The 18,973-nt window shown below is 39.3% G+C and overlaps 1 protein-coding gene across 4 annotated transcripts in view; it reads left to right on the top strand.

The window, feature by feature from the left end:
* ULK4 (unc-51 like kinase 4) overlaps positions 1-11,201 on the top strand; it is a 358,194-nt gene extending 346,993 nt beyond the window's left edge. For 3 of the 4 annotated variants that reach the window (XM_067560838.1, XM_067560836.1, XM_067560835.1), the window contains one exon: positions 10,996-11,201. In XM_067560838.1, the coding sequence (XP_067416939.1) occupies positions 10,996-11,178 (183 nt within the window). In that variant the 3' untranslated portion in view covers positions 11,179-11,201. Of the gene's footprint in view, positions 1-1,276; positions 1,365-10,995 lie in introns of those variants that run through there. The other variant, XM_067560837.1, reaches the window with a different exon arrangement.
* Positions 11,202-18,973: the final 7,772 nt, after the last annotated feature.

The following is an 18,973-nucleotide window of genomic DNA, read 5'->3' as shown; positions in this document are numbered from 1 at the left end:
CCACTCCCCCTAGCTTAGGCTATGTCTTCACAGTCTTCACTGTCTTCACTGACAGTGGCAAATTCACCGCCATCAGATCGACTTATCTGGATTGACAGAGCGGTCAGTGAAGACTCGCTCAGTCAATCCAGAAATCGAAGTATTAAGACCACCTTCTCAAGTGGCGTAGCACTGTGTTGACAGTGCAGTGAAGACGGCGCGCAGAACAGAAGCGCACAAGTCGACAGGAGTTACGCACATTTTTTGCATAGTTTGTGTAACTCTAGTTGACTGCTACCGAATCTCCAAGGTAAGTGAAGACAAGCCCTTAGTGTCAGAAGTAAAAAATGGTTTTCACTGTGGGAGCAAATAATTTTTATTTTGGACTGTTTACTCAAAATTTCTTGGCCTCTCCTTATCTTTATTCGGGATGCACCTCTCTATCTCAGTTTGCTATCTTCCAGTGGACAATGTTGCAGTTTTCAGTCATGCATCCATCACAGGATTACTTAAAGAACTGATCAATATCTTTCCACTGATTAGAGAATCTTTTTCAATGTGGGATCTCAACTTGGTGGTGAGAAAGGTAATGTTTGCACCCTTTAACTTAGGGGGAGAATGCTCTTTATTCTGCTTTTCAATAAAAAAACTCCTCTAGCGAGAAGAGAGAATAAACTGCAGGCTTTAATGGCTGATCCTCCCGTCACTATATTCCACAGACATTTGTTCTATATCCTAATCCTAAATTTCTGCCAAAAGTGGTGTCTGCCTAAAGGAGACCTTTAATCCCTTTGTGGTGGTGTTCACAAAACCTCTCTCATCCCTCAGAAACTACATTAAATACCATAGATGACAAAAGGTACTTCCAGTTCTTGTGTGTATAGGACATTTAGCAACTCACTTGGACTTATGATAGCTTTTGGGGCTAAATCTTTGAGTGGATTAGGTTTATATTAAGATGTTAATTTTAGGTAGGATGACCCCCTGAGGGATCTAAGGGTTTATTCCGCTAGGGCTAAAACAGCATCAGTGGCATGCTTTTGCATACTTCCTTCATAGAAATGTGAAGGGCTGCTACCTGGAGCTCTGTACATACATTTACTCAGCACCGTTCCTTTGCCTTAGCCTTTATTATTCTTAGTAGTAGTAGTAGTATTAATTATTATTATTTATTGTAATAGCTCCTATAGGCCCTCATCAGTCCTCATTGTGCTAGCCGCTATGTTCACAAACACCAAAAAGACAGTTCCTGCACCAGAAAGCTTACAGTCTAAGTTAAAAATGTTTGCTTTAACAGGTCAGTTCTGCAATCCTTGTTTAAGTGGACTTCCTCCTTTTGCCTCAGTGGGAGTTAAACTCATCACTAGACTCCCACAGGAGTCACCGTGCAGAGGACACCTTGACGAAGAGTAAACAGTGCCTCTGATTCTTAGATGGTGCTACCTTTGTAGCCTCAGCTTCAAATATTCAGAGCCACAAGGAGGTGCTGGTGCAATTCCCAACAGGCACTGCTTTTCTAGAAGTTTTGTAAAACCTAATGGACCTGTTGGCATATCCCATATCCCACTAGTATGATTGTGCACTGACAACACTCTCCAAGAACCTCAGTTACTAGGAGGAAGGAATTATTCTTGGGGATATTTTTTCTTTGCATTGACCTTTAAAATGTGTAATTTTAAATTACTATGATGGCCCATTTGCTTCCATTGCTTTGTGTAGAAATTTCAGCACAAGAGATGCTTGTTAAGTTGTAGACAGTACACTCTGGATGTAGGTTGCTGATATGTATTTTTGTACTTACTTTGATTGAAATCAGCCCATAGTTACCATGCCATCCTTAAAATGGTGGATGTATGTTTCTGATACCAAGCAAACAATCTTCATCTTCTATTGTTATGTCCTTTGTCAGTCATACAGAATGCCTTTATCCTTTATTTTACAGACTGCAATCTCTAATAGAATTTTCTTCAGCATGATAAAATATTTTTATTTTTATATAAATTACTAATGCTTTCTTCAACAATGAAAAGCCAGTCAATGCTGAGGTGTGTTATGCAGATCAGAAACATGACTTTTTACCCAAAATATTGTGTGGCAAATTCAATAAAAGTATTAATGCCATTTACTTTTTTATCCTTTCACCATTGTGGCAAGAAGTGGTCTGTTTATAAACTCCACACAGGCCTTTTGTGTAATAGTTATGGACAGGTTGTAATGAAACTTGCAAGAGTCTCTAGAAATCACAGACACAGAGGCCTTTAACATTGTTGTGTTGCTTAGCAACCTTAAGCCATTACATTTCCAGGCTCTATAATAACATGATATACTGCTCTTCCGCCAGTCCCTGATGAAAATGTAATGGAAATAATCACTTTCTAAAGGTTGTACTGCAGGAGTGTTTGGGTGGTAAAAGATTTGTTTTCCATTTCACTGCTGGGTTTTAATTTAGTCTACAAAGTAAGTTTAAGTATTGTCTCCTGAATGCTGAATATGTTGTGGTTGGAATACATTTTAAGATGATATTTTTAAAAGCAGACATAATATCTTTATTTTAAAAAGCAGAGATAATATTCCTACCTAATGCTAACAAACAATACTGAATCTGTTACAAACCTGCTGTCCTTTTTCTCCATTCAAGAGGCAATATATTGAGTCAAATTCAGCAGTGAAGAAAACTGTGGTTTAATTTGATAAGAAAATTAATATAAGAAGCAATGCAGTGTAATTTATACTAATTTGGCTTTCAGTGGGCACAATTTTCTATTGCACTACAGCCCTTCTACATTGCTCTGATGTTCTGTGTGCCAACAGCTGAGAGAATACTAGAATATTTGTTTGAATTTTTACAAATTAACTTCTGCTGTATTTATGACCCTTCCATCTTCACTTAACATAAGCATATGTGTTTTACTAGCACAAATTCTCATGGAAAGTGAATTGTAATCTCCCTTAATCAGATGTTGATGGGAAGTTCATTTTAAATCCCCTGTGAGTAGTATCAATAGCACCCATAATCAAGGAACAAATAAAACTGATTTTTGACCAATCACAACTAAGCAATGCATCACACTTATAAAGAACAGCCTGCAGATAAACAATGGGCAAAAATAAATAATTTTGGATAATAAATTAATTCAAGAAAATCCCAAACTGTTCTCAGAATTCTGCAAAGGAGGCAAAATTCTTTAAATATGAATTGTTTTGTATAAATTATTCACTCAGCTCTAGGTGTAACACACCTTTTCTGAAAATACTTTTCTAAAGACCTGTCTATGGACCTCATTCTTATAACGTGTGATATTCACTACCTCAGATTGTGAAATGGAGATTCTAACCAATTGTCATTCAAGAAGATCCTATGGCACTATTTGTAAGAGTAAGTGTGATTAATGGCAGCTTGACTAATTATGTTCTGCCTTCCTAAATTTAGCCTGCAATTTCAATTTAATTTAGTGTTTTTCCACTTCTTGTCCTAAACTGTTGTGTATTGCTGCTGTTTGCTGGTAAATACTATTTCACCACAGAGGTGGCTGCATTTTTGTAGTTGATCTATGTGTTTTGGGCTACTCCAAGCAAAGGGGAAGTGGAGACACTTTCAAGTGTTATAATATATTATTTTCTGCTGGCTGGAAGCTTCAGGCACCACCTACCTCATTTTAAAATTCCAATGTTGCATTCTTACACTGGATATTTTTCCAGTATTTATCTTTATACATCTTGGGATTAAACAGAACAAATACCTAGGGTCATTAGTACCTCAGTCATTAGTACAATCCTCAGAATCATTATCATTATCTTTTCCTACCTTGTTACTTTTGATACTGTCCAGAAGTTTTGTAGCTGATCCCAGAAATCTTCCCATTTTCCTTGTCCTGAAGTCTTTTCGGATACAAGAATGCTATATGTATTTCTTCTCTTACAAAAGCCTAATTTATTACAAAGAGCTCCTTTCTCCTTCCTTTTTGTAGGCTGGCTCAGGTCTTGAAATATCAAAAACATGTTCAGCCACTTTAATATCCCCTTTTTCTTGGCAGCTTCCAGAATCTGCTTTCTAAACTATGCATCTTGTCAGGCCTTTTTCCCTGACTACAGAAGCTCTAATTCCTTTTGCCTAGTATTTTTAAGCCAGTCTCATGTATTTTTGTATGACTGGGGTTGCCAACTCCAATCATCCAGAAATCACAATCTTTTTCTTTGCCTTCTGATTTTTGAACCATTAAGATACACTTGGGTCACATTTTCAAGCTTGTCTTTGCAACCATGAGGGCTAAAAACTTTTTCTTTTGGATGAAAACTGAGATTTTCAGGTAATTGCTTGGTCCAGGATCTGGGGCTTTATGAAAAATATGAAATATTGCGAGACTTGTGATAAAATCACAAGAGCTAGTAACCATGGATATATAGGATCATCTTCTTTTGCCATAGTTGAGGTGGACTTTTGTGCATGACTAAATCAGATAGTTTGGTTGATTTCACATTTTCAGGATTCCTTAAATTCAGTTAGGTTTGGCCCAAATAAGATTTTCCATGGTTTCCAACTCTTGATCTGGCTTGAGGTCCTTCTTTGCCAAATCTGTTTTTATGACTGGGACCTCCATGGTCATTTTAATTTGCATTTGCTGTTCCACTTGATCTAAACATGTCACGACAATGACCAGTTTGCTGTCTAATTTATTTAGTTTAGCTGTTAAAATATCAAGTGCTTCCTTCATAGAGAACAGAGCATGCTGCCCTTCTTCTGGTATTTCTGCCACATAGATACACACCCTCCTTGCCAGCAAATTATACATGGAAGTCTCCTGCTCTCAACAGTCTTGCAGAGGAGGTCACTTTTATCCTGTAGCCCAGCAGTCTGAGTTTTAAAGGATGCCAGTTTCCATGGTTTTTCTTCATTTTTTCCCTAGTATTTCTTCAATGCTCACATCTTTTCTCCTATTGTCTATCCCAGATGGTCTCTCCTTTTACTATTTTCATCTGCATCATAACTGATCTGAGTTTGATATTATTTATCTACCCTCAAAGCTGGTTTGAGGCCTAATGTTTGTAAAAATATTGAACAGTCCTTGGATGAGCATTATATAATCACACAGCATTTTAATTAAGAGGATCCTACCAATACTAAGCAGCTAGTATTCAGTGATAAGCATTATTTTCTCAGTTTAAATTTTCAGATCAGGCTAGATAATTTTCTTGAATCCCTAAAATTAATAGAAATGCTCTAGAATTAGTTCCTTCTTCAACTATTTTTTTTTTTGTAGTGTATTAGTTCAGGTCATGGATCAGGCCCTGTTTGTGTTAGGACCTATTTATAAATAATAAAAACAGGGTTCCTACCCCAGAGAACTTACAACCTATGCATTTACATGTTTTCAAGATATGCTCAAAGAATTGTCCATAACAGATATATCCAACAAGTACATAATTTGCCTTAAGGAAGACCAAGTGTTTCTGGATGAGAGATCAAATCATCAGATCCATGGAGGAGTAACTGAAGATTTTGTAAGTTTTTTCCCTGATCATCAGCAAAGAAATCCATTCAAACTAAGATTCTGTTGAAGTTACTTCAAACAAATAACAGTATCAACTGAGGAAAAGGACCTGGGCCTCAATCTAGACAGCTCAATGAAGATCTCTGCTCAAAGTGCACCTGTGGTCAGGAAAGCAAACAAGATGTTAGGATTCATAAAGAATAGGATAGATAAAAATACAGAAAATATTATTTTGATATTAAGTTTCATGGATCTAAATCAGAATCTTAACTATTAGAGATCAGGATGACAACTATAATGTGGTGGTGAGGAGGGGCACAGATAGCCAACATCTGCCTACTGTGGATTTCTCATACCTTCCTCTGAAGCATCTTGTACTGGCCATTGTCAGAAACAGGATGTTAGACTAGATGGACCTTGGGTGTGATCCAATAGAGCAATGCCTAAATTTCCTAACCCTTGAAGGATTTGATGACACATGTGTGAATGTTCTTTTCCATTAGACAATTCTTTTTCCCCTTAAAAGTTGCTGGGGCCTCTATTGCTTGTCAGTGTTCCATTATTCCCTTTGCTGCTGGCTTGACTAGTATTATTCATTGGATATATATGGACTGCTGTACCTCTGCATAACACCTGACAAACACTGTTGTAGGGTCAAATTCTTGCTGTCTTCCTATTCTGGTGGCAGACGGCAGTTAGACACCTTGCTTTTCAAGAACCCAAGGCGTTCCCTTGTTATGGGGCAATCCTCAGATGTCACAGAGCTGTCAACAGCCCTAGTGTATGAGGTGCAGACAGGGAAAGGCTGGAGAGTCTTAAGGAGAGTTTTGAAAGAGGAGAGGGAGAGTGCTTGTCAGCCAAGCAGTAAGAGTGTGCCATGATAGTAGACACAAGAATCGGAGAAGGAGATAAATGTAATAATTGAGAGAATGTTTGTTTGGAAGGGTTTGGGGAGTTAGAGGAGCACGAGGAAAAAGAGTAGAGCTATAGACAAGGTAAAAATATGCAGATTGGATGACTTGAAGTTTCATGCAGTAAAAGGATACTGGGATAGGGATTGAAGAAGGTAGGGGATGTTGGAATGACGGGAAAAGAAAATGATTTTAGAAATATCAGTAGAATGACATACTTGATAGGATGAAGAAATATGGAACTTTTTGAGTGGTTTTTTTCCTTGGATACCTCATGCATCTGATGATTATGGGATTGAGAATTTTTAAGTATTCATCAGCACTAAGTGCATGCTCTTGGAGTTCCCCATGAAAAGGAATTTTGATACACCAGTGCCTGGCATTTATACACGTGCCTATGCATTCAGAATACGGTGGTGCACAAGCTCAAATGAGTTCTTAACCTCATTTTCAGAATACTAATATGAATAATGTTTAAAAATAACATTTATGTGCATTGAGATTGTGCTTTCAGTAGACTTCAATGGTAATTGACTTTTTTCAAGTTCAGTGTTTCTGTCCAACATCTTCAGGGATGAAACCTACGCAGTTTGAATTATGAAGGCTGTGCTAGTTAAACATTTATAGAAGTGCCTAGTGCTGTTGTTTCTTTAAACTATTTGAATGTAATGTTTTCATATGAACATCATTATCAATTTATAACAAATGAAATTTGTGTGGTGATGCATTCTTCTTTGGGCTGTGAATTACTGTCCTAAATTTCACACAGCAGATGCTTTCTCTGGCATATAATGTGTAGTTGATTTGTTCACATGATGCATCATACAAATATATCTCATAATTTGCATGCCATTTCTGCACTGATTAAACAGTTTGCTTTTTTTTTTTTTTTTTTTAAAAGACATTTCAGGGTACATTTTCAAAGCAATGAAGTTGGCATACTAGTCTTGTCATCAGGAGCTGACTGCCTAACCCTTTGATTATGAGTAGTAATATATCCCCTCCAGATATATATATATAGATAGATAGATAGATATAATAGACAGTCAGGTATAATAGAATTTCTTAGATATGCATCAACAAATTTTTGTTTAGCAGTATCAAAAAGTCGGTCCAAATTATTTAAAATATGTTTTCAGCAACAGTACCAGCATTTTTAATTATGCAATAGCAATTATAATACATAAGTATAACAGAAAAAAGAGTATGCATCTGTTCCAAATTGCTGTAAATATTGCACACTGTGGATCAAATTCTGACCTCATGTATGCTCGTGTAACTCCACAGTAATTCTATCTAGTTCAGTGCAGTTACTCTGGATTTACACCAGCTTAAGTGAGGTCAAAGTTTGATCCACAGTGTGCAATACTGTACAACAGTTTAGAATAGAATTGGATTTATATCAGTGTAACTGAGATTTTATGAATAAACCTGCCAAGCATATATGGTATAGAATATGTATGATGAGGTGGGATGCATGAGGCTAAACAAGAGTACAAATACAGCTGCAAAATTTGTAAGCTGCAATTGAGTACTGTCCCATTCAGAAAAAAATGAGAAAATAATCCAAGTAAAATAAACTTCTCTCCATACAAACGTCATGCACCATTCATGTTTGTTAATTTATCACAATAGTGCTTCCAATGAAGGATCTACACATGATATCTCTTCCAGTGTTCCGAAGTATAGTATATATTCCCACTAGAGAGGGGTCCAGAGCTATAACAGCAAGATTTCATGAAGGATACCTGCACCTCAATGAAGCCAGTATGACAGTCAGAGCAGGAGACTGAGGGTGCTTTCAAAAATATTTTAATGAATGAGCACTTACACAATTAGGGAGCAATAAAGGAGGGTTGCTATGTCCATATAAAGTTTTTTGTCTGAGAGCCACCACTGCATAGCTGTCATCTCTGGGTTACTAATTCTGATATGAGTAAAAGTATAGTCACATATTCATATTGATCTCAGTGATTGAGACAGCACATTAAAAACACATATACGAGAATCATATGGGCAAAAAATGAATAATGCAGTAAAGCATTTACTTTTCTTCAAAGTACAGATATTTCTTAAACATGGTTAAAAAGTCATTTTAATATATATATTATATATATATATGATAAATAATAACTTTCCGTGAAACATAAATAGGATCTTTGTTGATAAACAAATGTTTAGAACTTTCATTTATAACTGTATATCCTTAAATGATAACATTTATGTACTTGCAATATGAATAAGGATATATTCACGAAATGGCATGCAAAATTTATTTCCATAGTTCATAACTGTAAACTGGCCAAAAGTAGTCCGTGTCACATTTATCAGTAAGGTATGTGTGGCCTTGGCAGTACTGATATAGTGATATTTCTTTTACTTCTGGGAGAAAAATATTATTACTTAAAGACAAATTATAACTGTCACTGAAATATTTCAGGAATAGTATACCCTGAAGTCTGCATGAGAGGCCTGTAATTGCATTGAGGGATTCTGGTGATATCAGAGAGATAATCATGTAGTCTGTCATCAGAATCCCAAGATGGAATTGTCTTTTGTTTTTTGTTTTTTTTAAATAAATTTTGGGGGTGATGTTGTTTTAATAATGAATTATTGTTATATCTCCTAATAATGATATTGTTATATCATGTCCTCCCTCCTTGCTCATTCTATTTATCAGATTTCTTCTTTTTCCTTCCTTCCCATCCCATGTCTTTTGTTCTACATTTCTTCCTCTGCCACCCAACTTTCTGATTCTTCTCTCAACCACTGCCCCAGCTGCTCCTGACATCTTCCCACACTTAAATATTTTTAAAATGAAACTGAAAACTTTGTGGAAATTTGCTGTTGAAAGCTAGAGTTGCAGCGTCTTTAATATTAAAATACCTTGTTGCATTTTGACAACTGCAAGTTTCAACAGGATACTCTTCTTCCCCCCCCCCCCCCCCCCACCCGCGCTTGGTACTTTAATTTTGCATATCTAATTACAATCTCAAAAATACATAATTAAATTTTCATAGTATTATGTGCCTGTATGCATGCATGTGTGTAGGGTTATATACCTTTATCAATTTTTTAATTATGTCATTAAATATAAGGAGAGCCTTTTAGAGCTTTCCTTATTTTAACATTTCCATAAACATAACAGCTAAGATTTTTTAAAGTGACTAGTGATTTGGTGTAGCTCTATTTTAGAGTGTTCATTCTGAGAAAACTTAAAGTAGCCAAATTTTCAGAAAAACCCCTGAAAATGAAGCATTTTTTAAATGTCTCCAGTTCAGCACCCAAAAGCACTAGTCACTTTTGAAAATACTGGCCAAAAAAGTATATATTTCTATTACAAGAAGTTGGAAAGCAGCAATGGGTGAACCTACTGGAGATTGGAGGTTTTGCAAACTTCCAAATAATTTTATGGATTTGCAAAACTTATTCAAGTTCACAAGCTTTTTTTTCTCTGTAATTTAAGAGTTTGGTTCATTATTTAAATAAAAAAAGTTATGGCTAAATGGAAGGCTGTGCTATTCGGGTAAGCTACAAAGAAGTCCATCAGTCCCTCCAGAAAGCTAGGAGGGCACAAGTGGGTTTTTCATATTTGTTCTATATTCTGCCCTCTTCTTCTTTCTTCTCTTCTTTCTGTCCTCACCCTTTTCCCCACAGTCACTTCTAAATGGAACATGAACACAATGATGATCTAGTCAGACTTTTGACTTATAGTGTACTAGTGGCTTTGAAATGAGGCAAAATAAGCTTGCCCATTTCCACTGGGAGGTAATAGCAACCAAAGATCAATTTATAAAAAAGGTGTTTTAATTAATTTTTTGCCTAGTGTTCATTTTAGTACATTTAAAGAACTTTAAAATTAATAAAACGCTTAGATGCATTTGGATAAGAAATCAAAATTTTAGAATTTAGAATTTTAGACATTTTAGAAAATGTAATCACTATGAGAGATGGGGAGCTTAGGAGTAGGACAAGGTGGTAAGGACTATAAATTATGCAGTGGCAAGGTCAGGAAAGAATTAGAGAGAGAGAGATGGGGAAGGCTGGAAACTATATGGTTGAAAGGTGTATGAGAGGAAAAGAATCCAAGGGATTTGGAGCAGCTTTACTACCGTAAGCTTTTTGGGGCAGGGACTGTCTCTAAACTTGTGTTAGTACAGTCCCTAGCACCGTGGGCTCAGATCCTTAGTAAAGCCTTTGGGCACCATTGCAGTACAGATAAGAGGAGGAATAATCTGATGAAGAGTGGAGCATGAAAAAAAAGAGTTTGTGGATGAGGACATAGGTGCAAGAACTATAGGTGCTGCTGCATGCATTGGCTTGAAGTGGTTTCCATCATATAGAGGATTTACAGTCTGGTTCAATGGCTCTCAGCACCTCCACTATTCAAATTGTTCCAGCACCCCTGCATGGGGACCTGACATTTTAGTGTCTAAAGGCCCTCCTTCTTTATCCATTCACTCTTTTAGGTCTAGGGCCTTACCATATGCCAAGGCTAGAATCACTCACAGACCACTGTGAATGATTTCAGGACAGATAAGCTTTTTTCAACATCAGCCATTGAACAGTTGATCAGAATGAAAAAAAATGCTCATTGTAAATATCTGTGTTTCCAGGAGCAAGAGAGGCTAACTTTCAGACTGAGAGATAGTGACCAAGATCGGCACATTTTGCCTTTCAATGCCACTGATACAACAATCTTGAAAAGAAATCTTGGAGAAGAGAGTACATATTCTTATGAAACTTCTACATTAATGGAACTAATGCTAGGATTTTTAAAGTGTCATATAAGGGAATGATAACATCTTTCATTTAAAACTAATAAAGTCAAATAAGGAAAATCATAAGCTTTTCTGTCACTCAGATGGCTTGCAAAGCTCATTATTTGCATTTTATTTTCCTGTCATTAATCTTTTCACTAAAGGCATGTGGTTGAAAATAGAATGATAATTAGTATTAGCCTGTTTTATGAGAAGCTACTAGTGACAGAGGCTTATTTATTGTTGTGTACAATTAAAATGTGATGTGAACTCATGAGAATTCAAATTAAAACAAGATGATAGCTTGTCAGTGGTTTTCTTTATTCAGCTGACTCTTTATTAGGCTAAAGCTGCTCACCCACTTTTATTTGACTTAACTATAATAACAGTAGCAACATCTTTATTATTAGACATCCAAACCAGTTTGATTACGAAATGCACAAAGAAAAATATATCCAATAAAATATTTGTAAAACAACTAGATTATACTGAACTCAGATTATACTGAAGTAGTACTGATCTTCTTATCCGATCTTTATTATTTCATATTTTGAGTTCCTTGCAGTAGAAAGTTGCTTATGTACAGCATCCAGGCTAGTTTATGTACACCTTAAAGGAGGTTTATTTGCATAATAGCACTAAATAGATCTAAAAGCACAGACTTAGGGCAAGTCTACACCACAAAATTAAGTCGACCTAAATTACATTGATGTACAGCCACCGCAGTAATTAAATCATTTTTGCATGTCCACACTACACTCCTTGTGTCAGCGGTGCGCATCCTTGCTACCAGCATCATCGATGCAGAGAACAGTGCGCCATGGATAGCTATCCCAAAGTGCGACTTGCCACCATCTAACGCAGGGTGTTTTGGGAAACGTTTGCAATGCCTCATGGAGCAAACGAGTCAGGCAGGGGTGACTGGAAACATGGTTTCAACGTCCCATGATGCAGTTTTCTCCATCCCATAATTTTATCTGTATCCCATAATGTTTCATACCTCTTTTCAGCAGCAAGGAATGCTCTCAGCACCAGTTTCTACTAAGCACTTCTCTTGTGGAGGTGGAGTTAAGTCAGCGTAGTAGGCAAGTTAAATTGGTGGGAGCAACATTTTAGTGTAGACTCTTACAGAATTAGGTCAATGTAAGTTGCCTTGTGTTGTCCTAACTTTGTAGTGTAGAGCAGTTCTCAGTTTGAAAACTTGACAGGAAAATGCATATGGATTTTGTTTCTGATTCTGTATCACTATGCCAAGAGGCTTTTCTGTTTTATTGTTGGGTTTTTGAAGTTTTTTTTAAAGGGACACTTGGGACTTGTAGTCTATTTAACCTGTTAATAAAGGGCCAGGTTTTGCTTGGCTGTTTCGTGAGTGCATAGTGAGGGGAGGTGTCGTCACTGTCTCGTAAGGAGGACAGGCAGTATTGAAATGCCTACAGTGAAGAAAACTCAGGGCTGCACTGTCCTTAGTGGCACACAACTCCCTGAAGTAGGCCAGGATGAGGTGAGTAGGAGCCAGAACAATTGCTTCACAGTCGCCAGAAGACCTGACCAGTCGCATGGAGAGTAGTAAACTGGACCTCATAAAGAGGCATAATAGCAGGTGCCTGGGAACTCTGACACTGTCGTCAATGATGCTATGACTAAACAAAAGGAAAATAACAGAAGTGGTTGATCCAAAACCACATTTTGTTCAGTGCTGCTGGGCATATATGCTGTACTTTTATATTTATACAGAACAATGAGACTTTGCTGCATCACTGGAAATTTCTCTGCAAAATAGCATAGAATAGTGGAAGCATCAGGAAATGTGGAAGAAGAGAGGCCTCTATTCAACAACTCTCTACAATATTTGAAAGTCAGAAAAATGAACAGGATATGCTGAAGGTGGCAATGGACATCCAGTCGTATTTATCTAATTTCTCTGTCTGTCTTCCTACCTAGTTTATAGGCGAAATAGCTTGATTAATTTATATTATGCATGTGTGAAATCTAAATCAAAGGTAATTTTGCATTTGGATCCTGGTTCAGAAATCCATCCCTACTCAGGAAAACACAAGGACATGTTTAATTCCTGTTGATGCTAATGGGATTTAAGCATATGTTTGAAATTAAATACATACTTAAATGCTTTCCTGAAGTAGGGCCTTAGTTCTGAAAGAGGCTGAAGTCCATAGTTCTTCTCTCTTCTGGTAGTGAGTTTCATAGTCTAGGACCAGTTTAGGCCCAGTTTCTGTGAAAGTTCTGTGCATCAGAATGGCAACTCAATTGGCACTCATGTATCATGTTGATGAGTGTGTGATAAGAAACATTTAGATGAAAAAATGGCTGAGGAGAAGATATCTTCCTCTTATACAACCAAGAGAAGGTTGAGTCCGTCAGTTCCTACCATTGCAAAATGACTAACAAGGTAACCAGTAAAACAAAGTTACTTACCAGTAACTGATGTTCTTCGAGATGTGTTGCTCATATCCTTTCCAATATAGGTGTGTGCATGCCTCCATGCACGGTTACCCGGAACGTTTTTCCCCTTAGCAGATCCCATAGGGCTGGCTCTGGCACCCCCTGGAGTCCCGCGCACATGCCACAGTATATGAGGCGCTGCCAGCCCTATGCCCCCTCAGTCCTTTCTTTCTGCCAACTCTGGCAGTGGGAAGGGGGGGGGGGTTGTGGAATGGACACCACCAACACATCTCGAAGAACATCAGTTACTGGTAAGTAACCTTGTTTTCTTCTTCGAGTGCTTGCTCATGTCCATTCCACTATAGGTGACTAACAAGCAATACCTTTGGAGGTGGGTCGGAGTTACTGGTGAGCTGCCCTCAGCACCGCTCTGCCGAATCCCACATCCTCTCTCACCTGCTTTACGATGGCATAGTGGGACATGAAGGGATGCATCGACGACCAGGTGGCGGCTTTGCAGATGTCCTGCAGGGGCACTCTCTCCAGGAAGGCTGTAGATGAGGCTTGAACTCTGGTTGAGTGTGCTGTGATGGTTCCTGGCAGCAGCACCTTTGCCTGCTCGTATCAGAACTTGATGCATGATGTAATCCACAAGGAGATACACTGGGTGGAGACAGTTGAGCTTTTTGTCCAGTCGGCCACTGCAACGAAGAGCTGCATCGTGCCGGGGACCACCCTCTCGACACCTCTGACCTGGAGGACGATGAGGACTGCCTCCATTGCTGCTAGCGGTGCCGACAAACGGAGGTGCGCTCCGAAGAGCTAGAGGTACCGGAACTTCGTCTCGGTACCGATGATTTCCGGTGCCGCTTGCCTTGCGGTCCTGCAGACCCTTTTGGTGACTGAGGTCAGCGCTGCTCCAAACTCCTAGGTGCCGAGCCAGACTCCGGCAACTGGGTTCTGCATCATGGACTGTGCGGAGCCGGGACTTCCGGCGGTGACCGGGTTTTGCACCGCCTCAGTGCGGGCAAATTCCTCGGTGCTGGGGATCTGGAATGGGAGCTGTTTTGAGCACCACCTGGCAGACCTCGACCAGTGCCGCCTCCAGGCATGCACTGCCTCCGGTACCGGGGATCAATGTCAGCACTGAGAGGGAGAATCCACATCCAGTGTCGGTACAGGTTGGTTTGACCACACCGACCTGCAGCGACTACTAGGGGAGCGGTTCTGCTGTACCCTCGGAGACTGTCCGGCGGGAGATCTTCCTCCCTGTACAGGGGGACCTAATGCAGGTTTCCCCCGTGACACAGGCCCCTGCTCCCTCGGCAGGGGGGCAGAGGTGGTGTAGGCAAGGCCAACAAGGCTCTTGCCACCTGAAAAGCCTCCAGTGTCGACGGCATCGGCAGGGGCACTCTCCCACTCCCTAGAGTCGGGAAAGGCTCCCTGACTGGAGATGGAGGCACCAGAGAAGACTCAACGGGCCGGGGCGGTGCAGCTCTGTACTCGACCCTGCCTGTACCAACGGCTCAGGGGAGTGTCCACGCTCTGCACACTGCTTCTTTCTCTTCAGTGCTGGCGATGTTGTGTGGTGTCGAGTCGAGGCCGATGCTGGCAGTGCGCTTTGCACCAAGGTCATGCTCGGTACTGAGGTGGAGCGGGTCGGCTCGGATGCTGGGCGGAGCGCTGCCTCCATCAACAGGGCTTTCAACTGGATTTCTCGGTCCTTTTGAGTCCTCTGTTTGAAAGCCCAGTAGATCTTGCACTTCTCTTTTCTGTGGGTTTCCCCCAAGCACTTAAGGCAGCAGTCGTGGGGGTCGCTGAGCAGGAAGGTCTTCCCTCAGGAGGTACACAGCTTGAATCCCGGTGACCAGAGCATAGCCCAGCAGCTCAAAGTCCCCACAGTGACTTGCCTTATCTCTAACTACTCTTAACAATACTTAACTATTTAACTAACTAAAACTAACATAGAATATCAAATAAGTCCAAACAAGGGGATTAGTACTTGCTGCGAGCAAGGCTAGTTCCAGCAACCATCATGGCCGGAAAGAAGGAACTGAGGGGGTGTAGGGCCGGCAGTGCCTTGTATACCGTGGCATGTGCACGGGGCTCCAGAGGGTGCCGGAGCCGGTCCTACGAGCTCTACTAAGGGGAAAAAAGTTCCGGGTAATCGTGCACGGAGGCGTGCACACACCTGTAGTGGAATGGACATGAGCAAGCACTCGAAGAAGAACTAGAATTGCACGTAGTGACTATAAGAAAGAAGGTAAACCTATGGAAATTAATATGATTTTGATATTTTTTCTTACAGTTTTTGTGAGTAAGTGGTACTTTAAAACTTCAGAGTCTCCATTACACCATTTAGGCACATCCTCAAATTGGTGGCAGAGTTGTTTTATTCAATCCCAGAAGGAACCACGAGAAGCATTCTGATAATCATTGACATTAATTAAAAGGTTACATCTGTAGATGTTAACGACTTCATATATGTAGGGGTATTTTATTTAAGAATATCATGGTATCCTATTGCCATGATATCTGTAGTTTCTGGTAAGTATTTAAATAATTAATTAGATAATCTTTTAGAACCATAACATTTTATTCATAGGGTCAATCATCTCCTTATGGCAATTGCATACTGCACCTCCATTCTTCACACCATTGAGTTGAATATGTGAGCAGAGACTTCTGTATGGCATTGTCAGTGGCTTGTTACAGTTTATTTTTAGTCTGCTTATTAATTTTAAAAGATGGAATAGCTCATCATAATTTTATACCCAAATGAAGACCCAAATGAAGGATGCCTTTATTTTGCTGCTCTAGGTATTTGAAAACTGAGCTTTAAAAGTCCAATCATGCCTCCAAATAATTTTAACGAGGTAAAAATAATCTGCACATTTCCAGTTAGAATACAAACTCATGCCAATTTAATCATAGGGTCAAAAGACACTTATGGTCTGACTTAAGGGAGGAGAGGGAAGAATAAACAAACACAGAAGAACATCCACTAAATGAGCAGCTAAACCCTAGCAGTAGATAGCAGTGTCCTTTTTTGGATTCTATTGCTATATCTTTCAGTTTTTACTGAAATGATAGGTAGACAGACAGACATGATACTTACAATAATAAAATGACAGGCTGGAATTTTCAAATAAACCTAGAGTTAAGCATCCAGATCTCATTGAAATTCAATAGGTGATAGGTACCTAACTTCCTTATGCTCCTTTGAAAACTCTAGCTACTATGTTAAACAATATTAATCAAAACTTGATTTACTTTTTTTCATACTTCTACTTGAAAAGATCATGTTTTGTTTGTGGTTTACATTGTGCAGTTTTGACTCAGGTGGGTGTATGAAAACTTTTTTGTTTTGTTTTGGTTCATGTGTTTTGTTTTGTTTTTTCCTCCTTGAATTTCCTCTTGAGTTTTTTGGTTTGATTGAACCTACAGCCATAAAGTTAAACTCAAAACCATAAAATAACCATGTTTGTTCAAAGCAGAGGCAAATAAGATTATCAAATCTGTTTTGAGTCTGGAGTTTTTAATGAAACTCAAAACCACTTGAGTGTCTCACAGGTATTATTATACAAACCACAGTGAGTGGAGAGAGGTTTTTTTTCACACTCATTTATAACATTTTCTTCTGTCCATTTGTAAAGACACATGTTATCTCTCATTACTGCATTTGGTATATGTTTGGATGACTCTTAAATGTGGATATGAAAAATTATTGGAAAGGAATAATTGCTTGGTTGCTGTGACTGATATTTTTATCACCTTGCTGGTATATAAAATTTGGGATTATGGAGTAGTAGTTAGTTATTGTAATCCATACTTCAAAGAGATCCCAGATATTGATTCTTCTTCACAACTACGTGATCTAAACTATAGAGTTCTCAGCCTTAACTTTAGCTATAGAGAACACAGTTAGTGAAAAAAATCTTAAATGTACGTATTTCACATTATGATTATTTATGCACATGACCGCTGATCCTGCTTGTGCAAAATAATTTGGCAAACCTACCATTCTGACATAGTGGGCCTGATTCTCATTTACACTGAAGTATTAGTGTAAAGTGGATGAAAATATAATTTTCTATTTTAAAGCACCTTTATAGAAGTGTTTAGTGTAAGTGAGAATCAGGCCCAGTATAGACTTATAGACTTTAAGGTCAGAAGGGACCATTATGATCATCTAATCTGACCTCCTGCACAATACAGGCCACAGAACCTCACCCACCCACTCCTGTAATAGACCCCTGACCTATGACTGAGTTATTGAAGCCCTCAAATCATGGTTTAAAGATTTCAAATTACAGAGAATCCACCAGTAAGTGACCAGTGCTCCATGCTGCAGAGGAAGGTGAAAAACCCCCAGGGCCTCTGCCAATCTGCCCTGGGGGAAAATTCCTTCCTGACCCTAAATATGGCGATCAGCTAAAGCCTGAGCATGTGGGCAAGACTCATCAGTCAGACACCCGGAAAGAATTCTTTGTAGTAACTCAGAACCCACCCCATCAAACATCCCAACACAGGCCATAGGGCATATTTACCGCTAGTAGTCAAAGATCAGTTAATTGTCAAATTAGGCTGTCTCATCATACCATCTCTCCATAAACTTATAAAGCTCAGTCTTGAAGCCAGCTAGGTTTTTTGCTTCCCACTGCACCCCTTGGAAAGCTTTTCCAGAACTTCACTCCTCTGATGGTTAGAAACCTTCATCTAATTTCAAGTCTAAATTCCTGATGGCCAGTTTTATTTCCATTTGTTCTTATGATACAGAAGGAGTTATTATGGGAAATGTAAAGCTGTGTTCTTCTGCAAGTGGTTGCATGCTTGTATTCCACTCGTGTGCATATGCCCAGCACACCAAAGCTGGACAACTTTGTTAGCAGTACCCAGAGGGATAGTTCTCATGCCCTCAGCACTTCCTATAGCTATATAAGGGCAGTGGCCTCCTGACCCCCACCTCCCTTAGTTCCTTCTTGCTGCCTGCAGCTAGAGTCAGTGCTTCCCGATTTTTTACTCACCATTTTTCAGTGATATCAGAGTTATTTGTAAATAGCAGTACCCTATAATTAGTAGTTAGTTAGATTTAGGCTATGTCTACACTGACGGCAGCAAAGTCGCTGCCGTCAGATCAACTTATCTGGATCGACTGAGCGGTCAGTGAAGACCCACTCAGTCGATCCAGAAGTTGACGTACTAAAACCATCTCCTGAAGTGGCATAGTGCTGCGTTGACGGGAATGCGGTTCCCATCTGCACAGTGCAGTGAAGACGGTGCGCAGAAAAGAAGCACAGAAGTCGACAGGAGTTACGCAAGTTCTTTGAATAACTCTTGTCGACTGCCGCCGAATCATCGAGGTAAGTGTAGACCAAGCCTAAGTCTGTGTTAGTGTTTTATATGGTGCTGTGCCCTCACCAGGGTTTAAGCA

This window comes from Emydura macquarii, unplaced genomic scaffold, assembly GCF_026122565.2.
Source record: "Emydura macquarii macquarii isolate MOO-44397 ecotype Brisbane River unplaced genomic scaffold, CSIRO-AGI_Emac_v2 contig_2321, whole genome shotgun sequence".
NCBI classification, from domain to species: Eukaryota; Metazoa; Chordata; order Testudines; family Chelidae; genus Emydura; species Emydura macquarii.
Note: the sequence above shows the minus strand (reverse complement) of the source record. Positions and strands in the feature narration are given on the sequence as shown.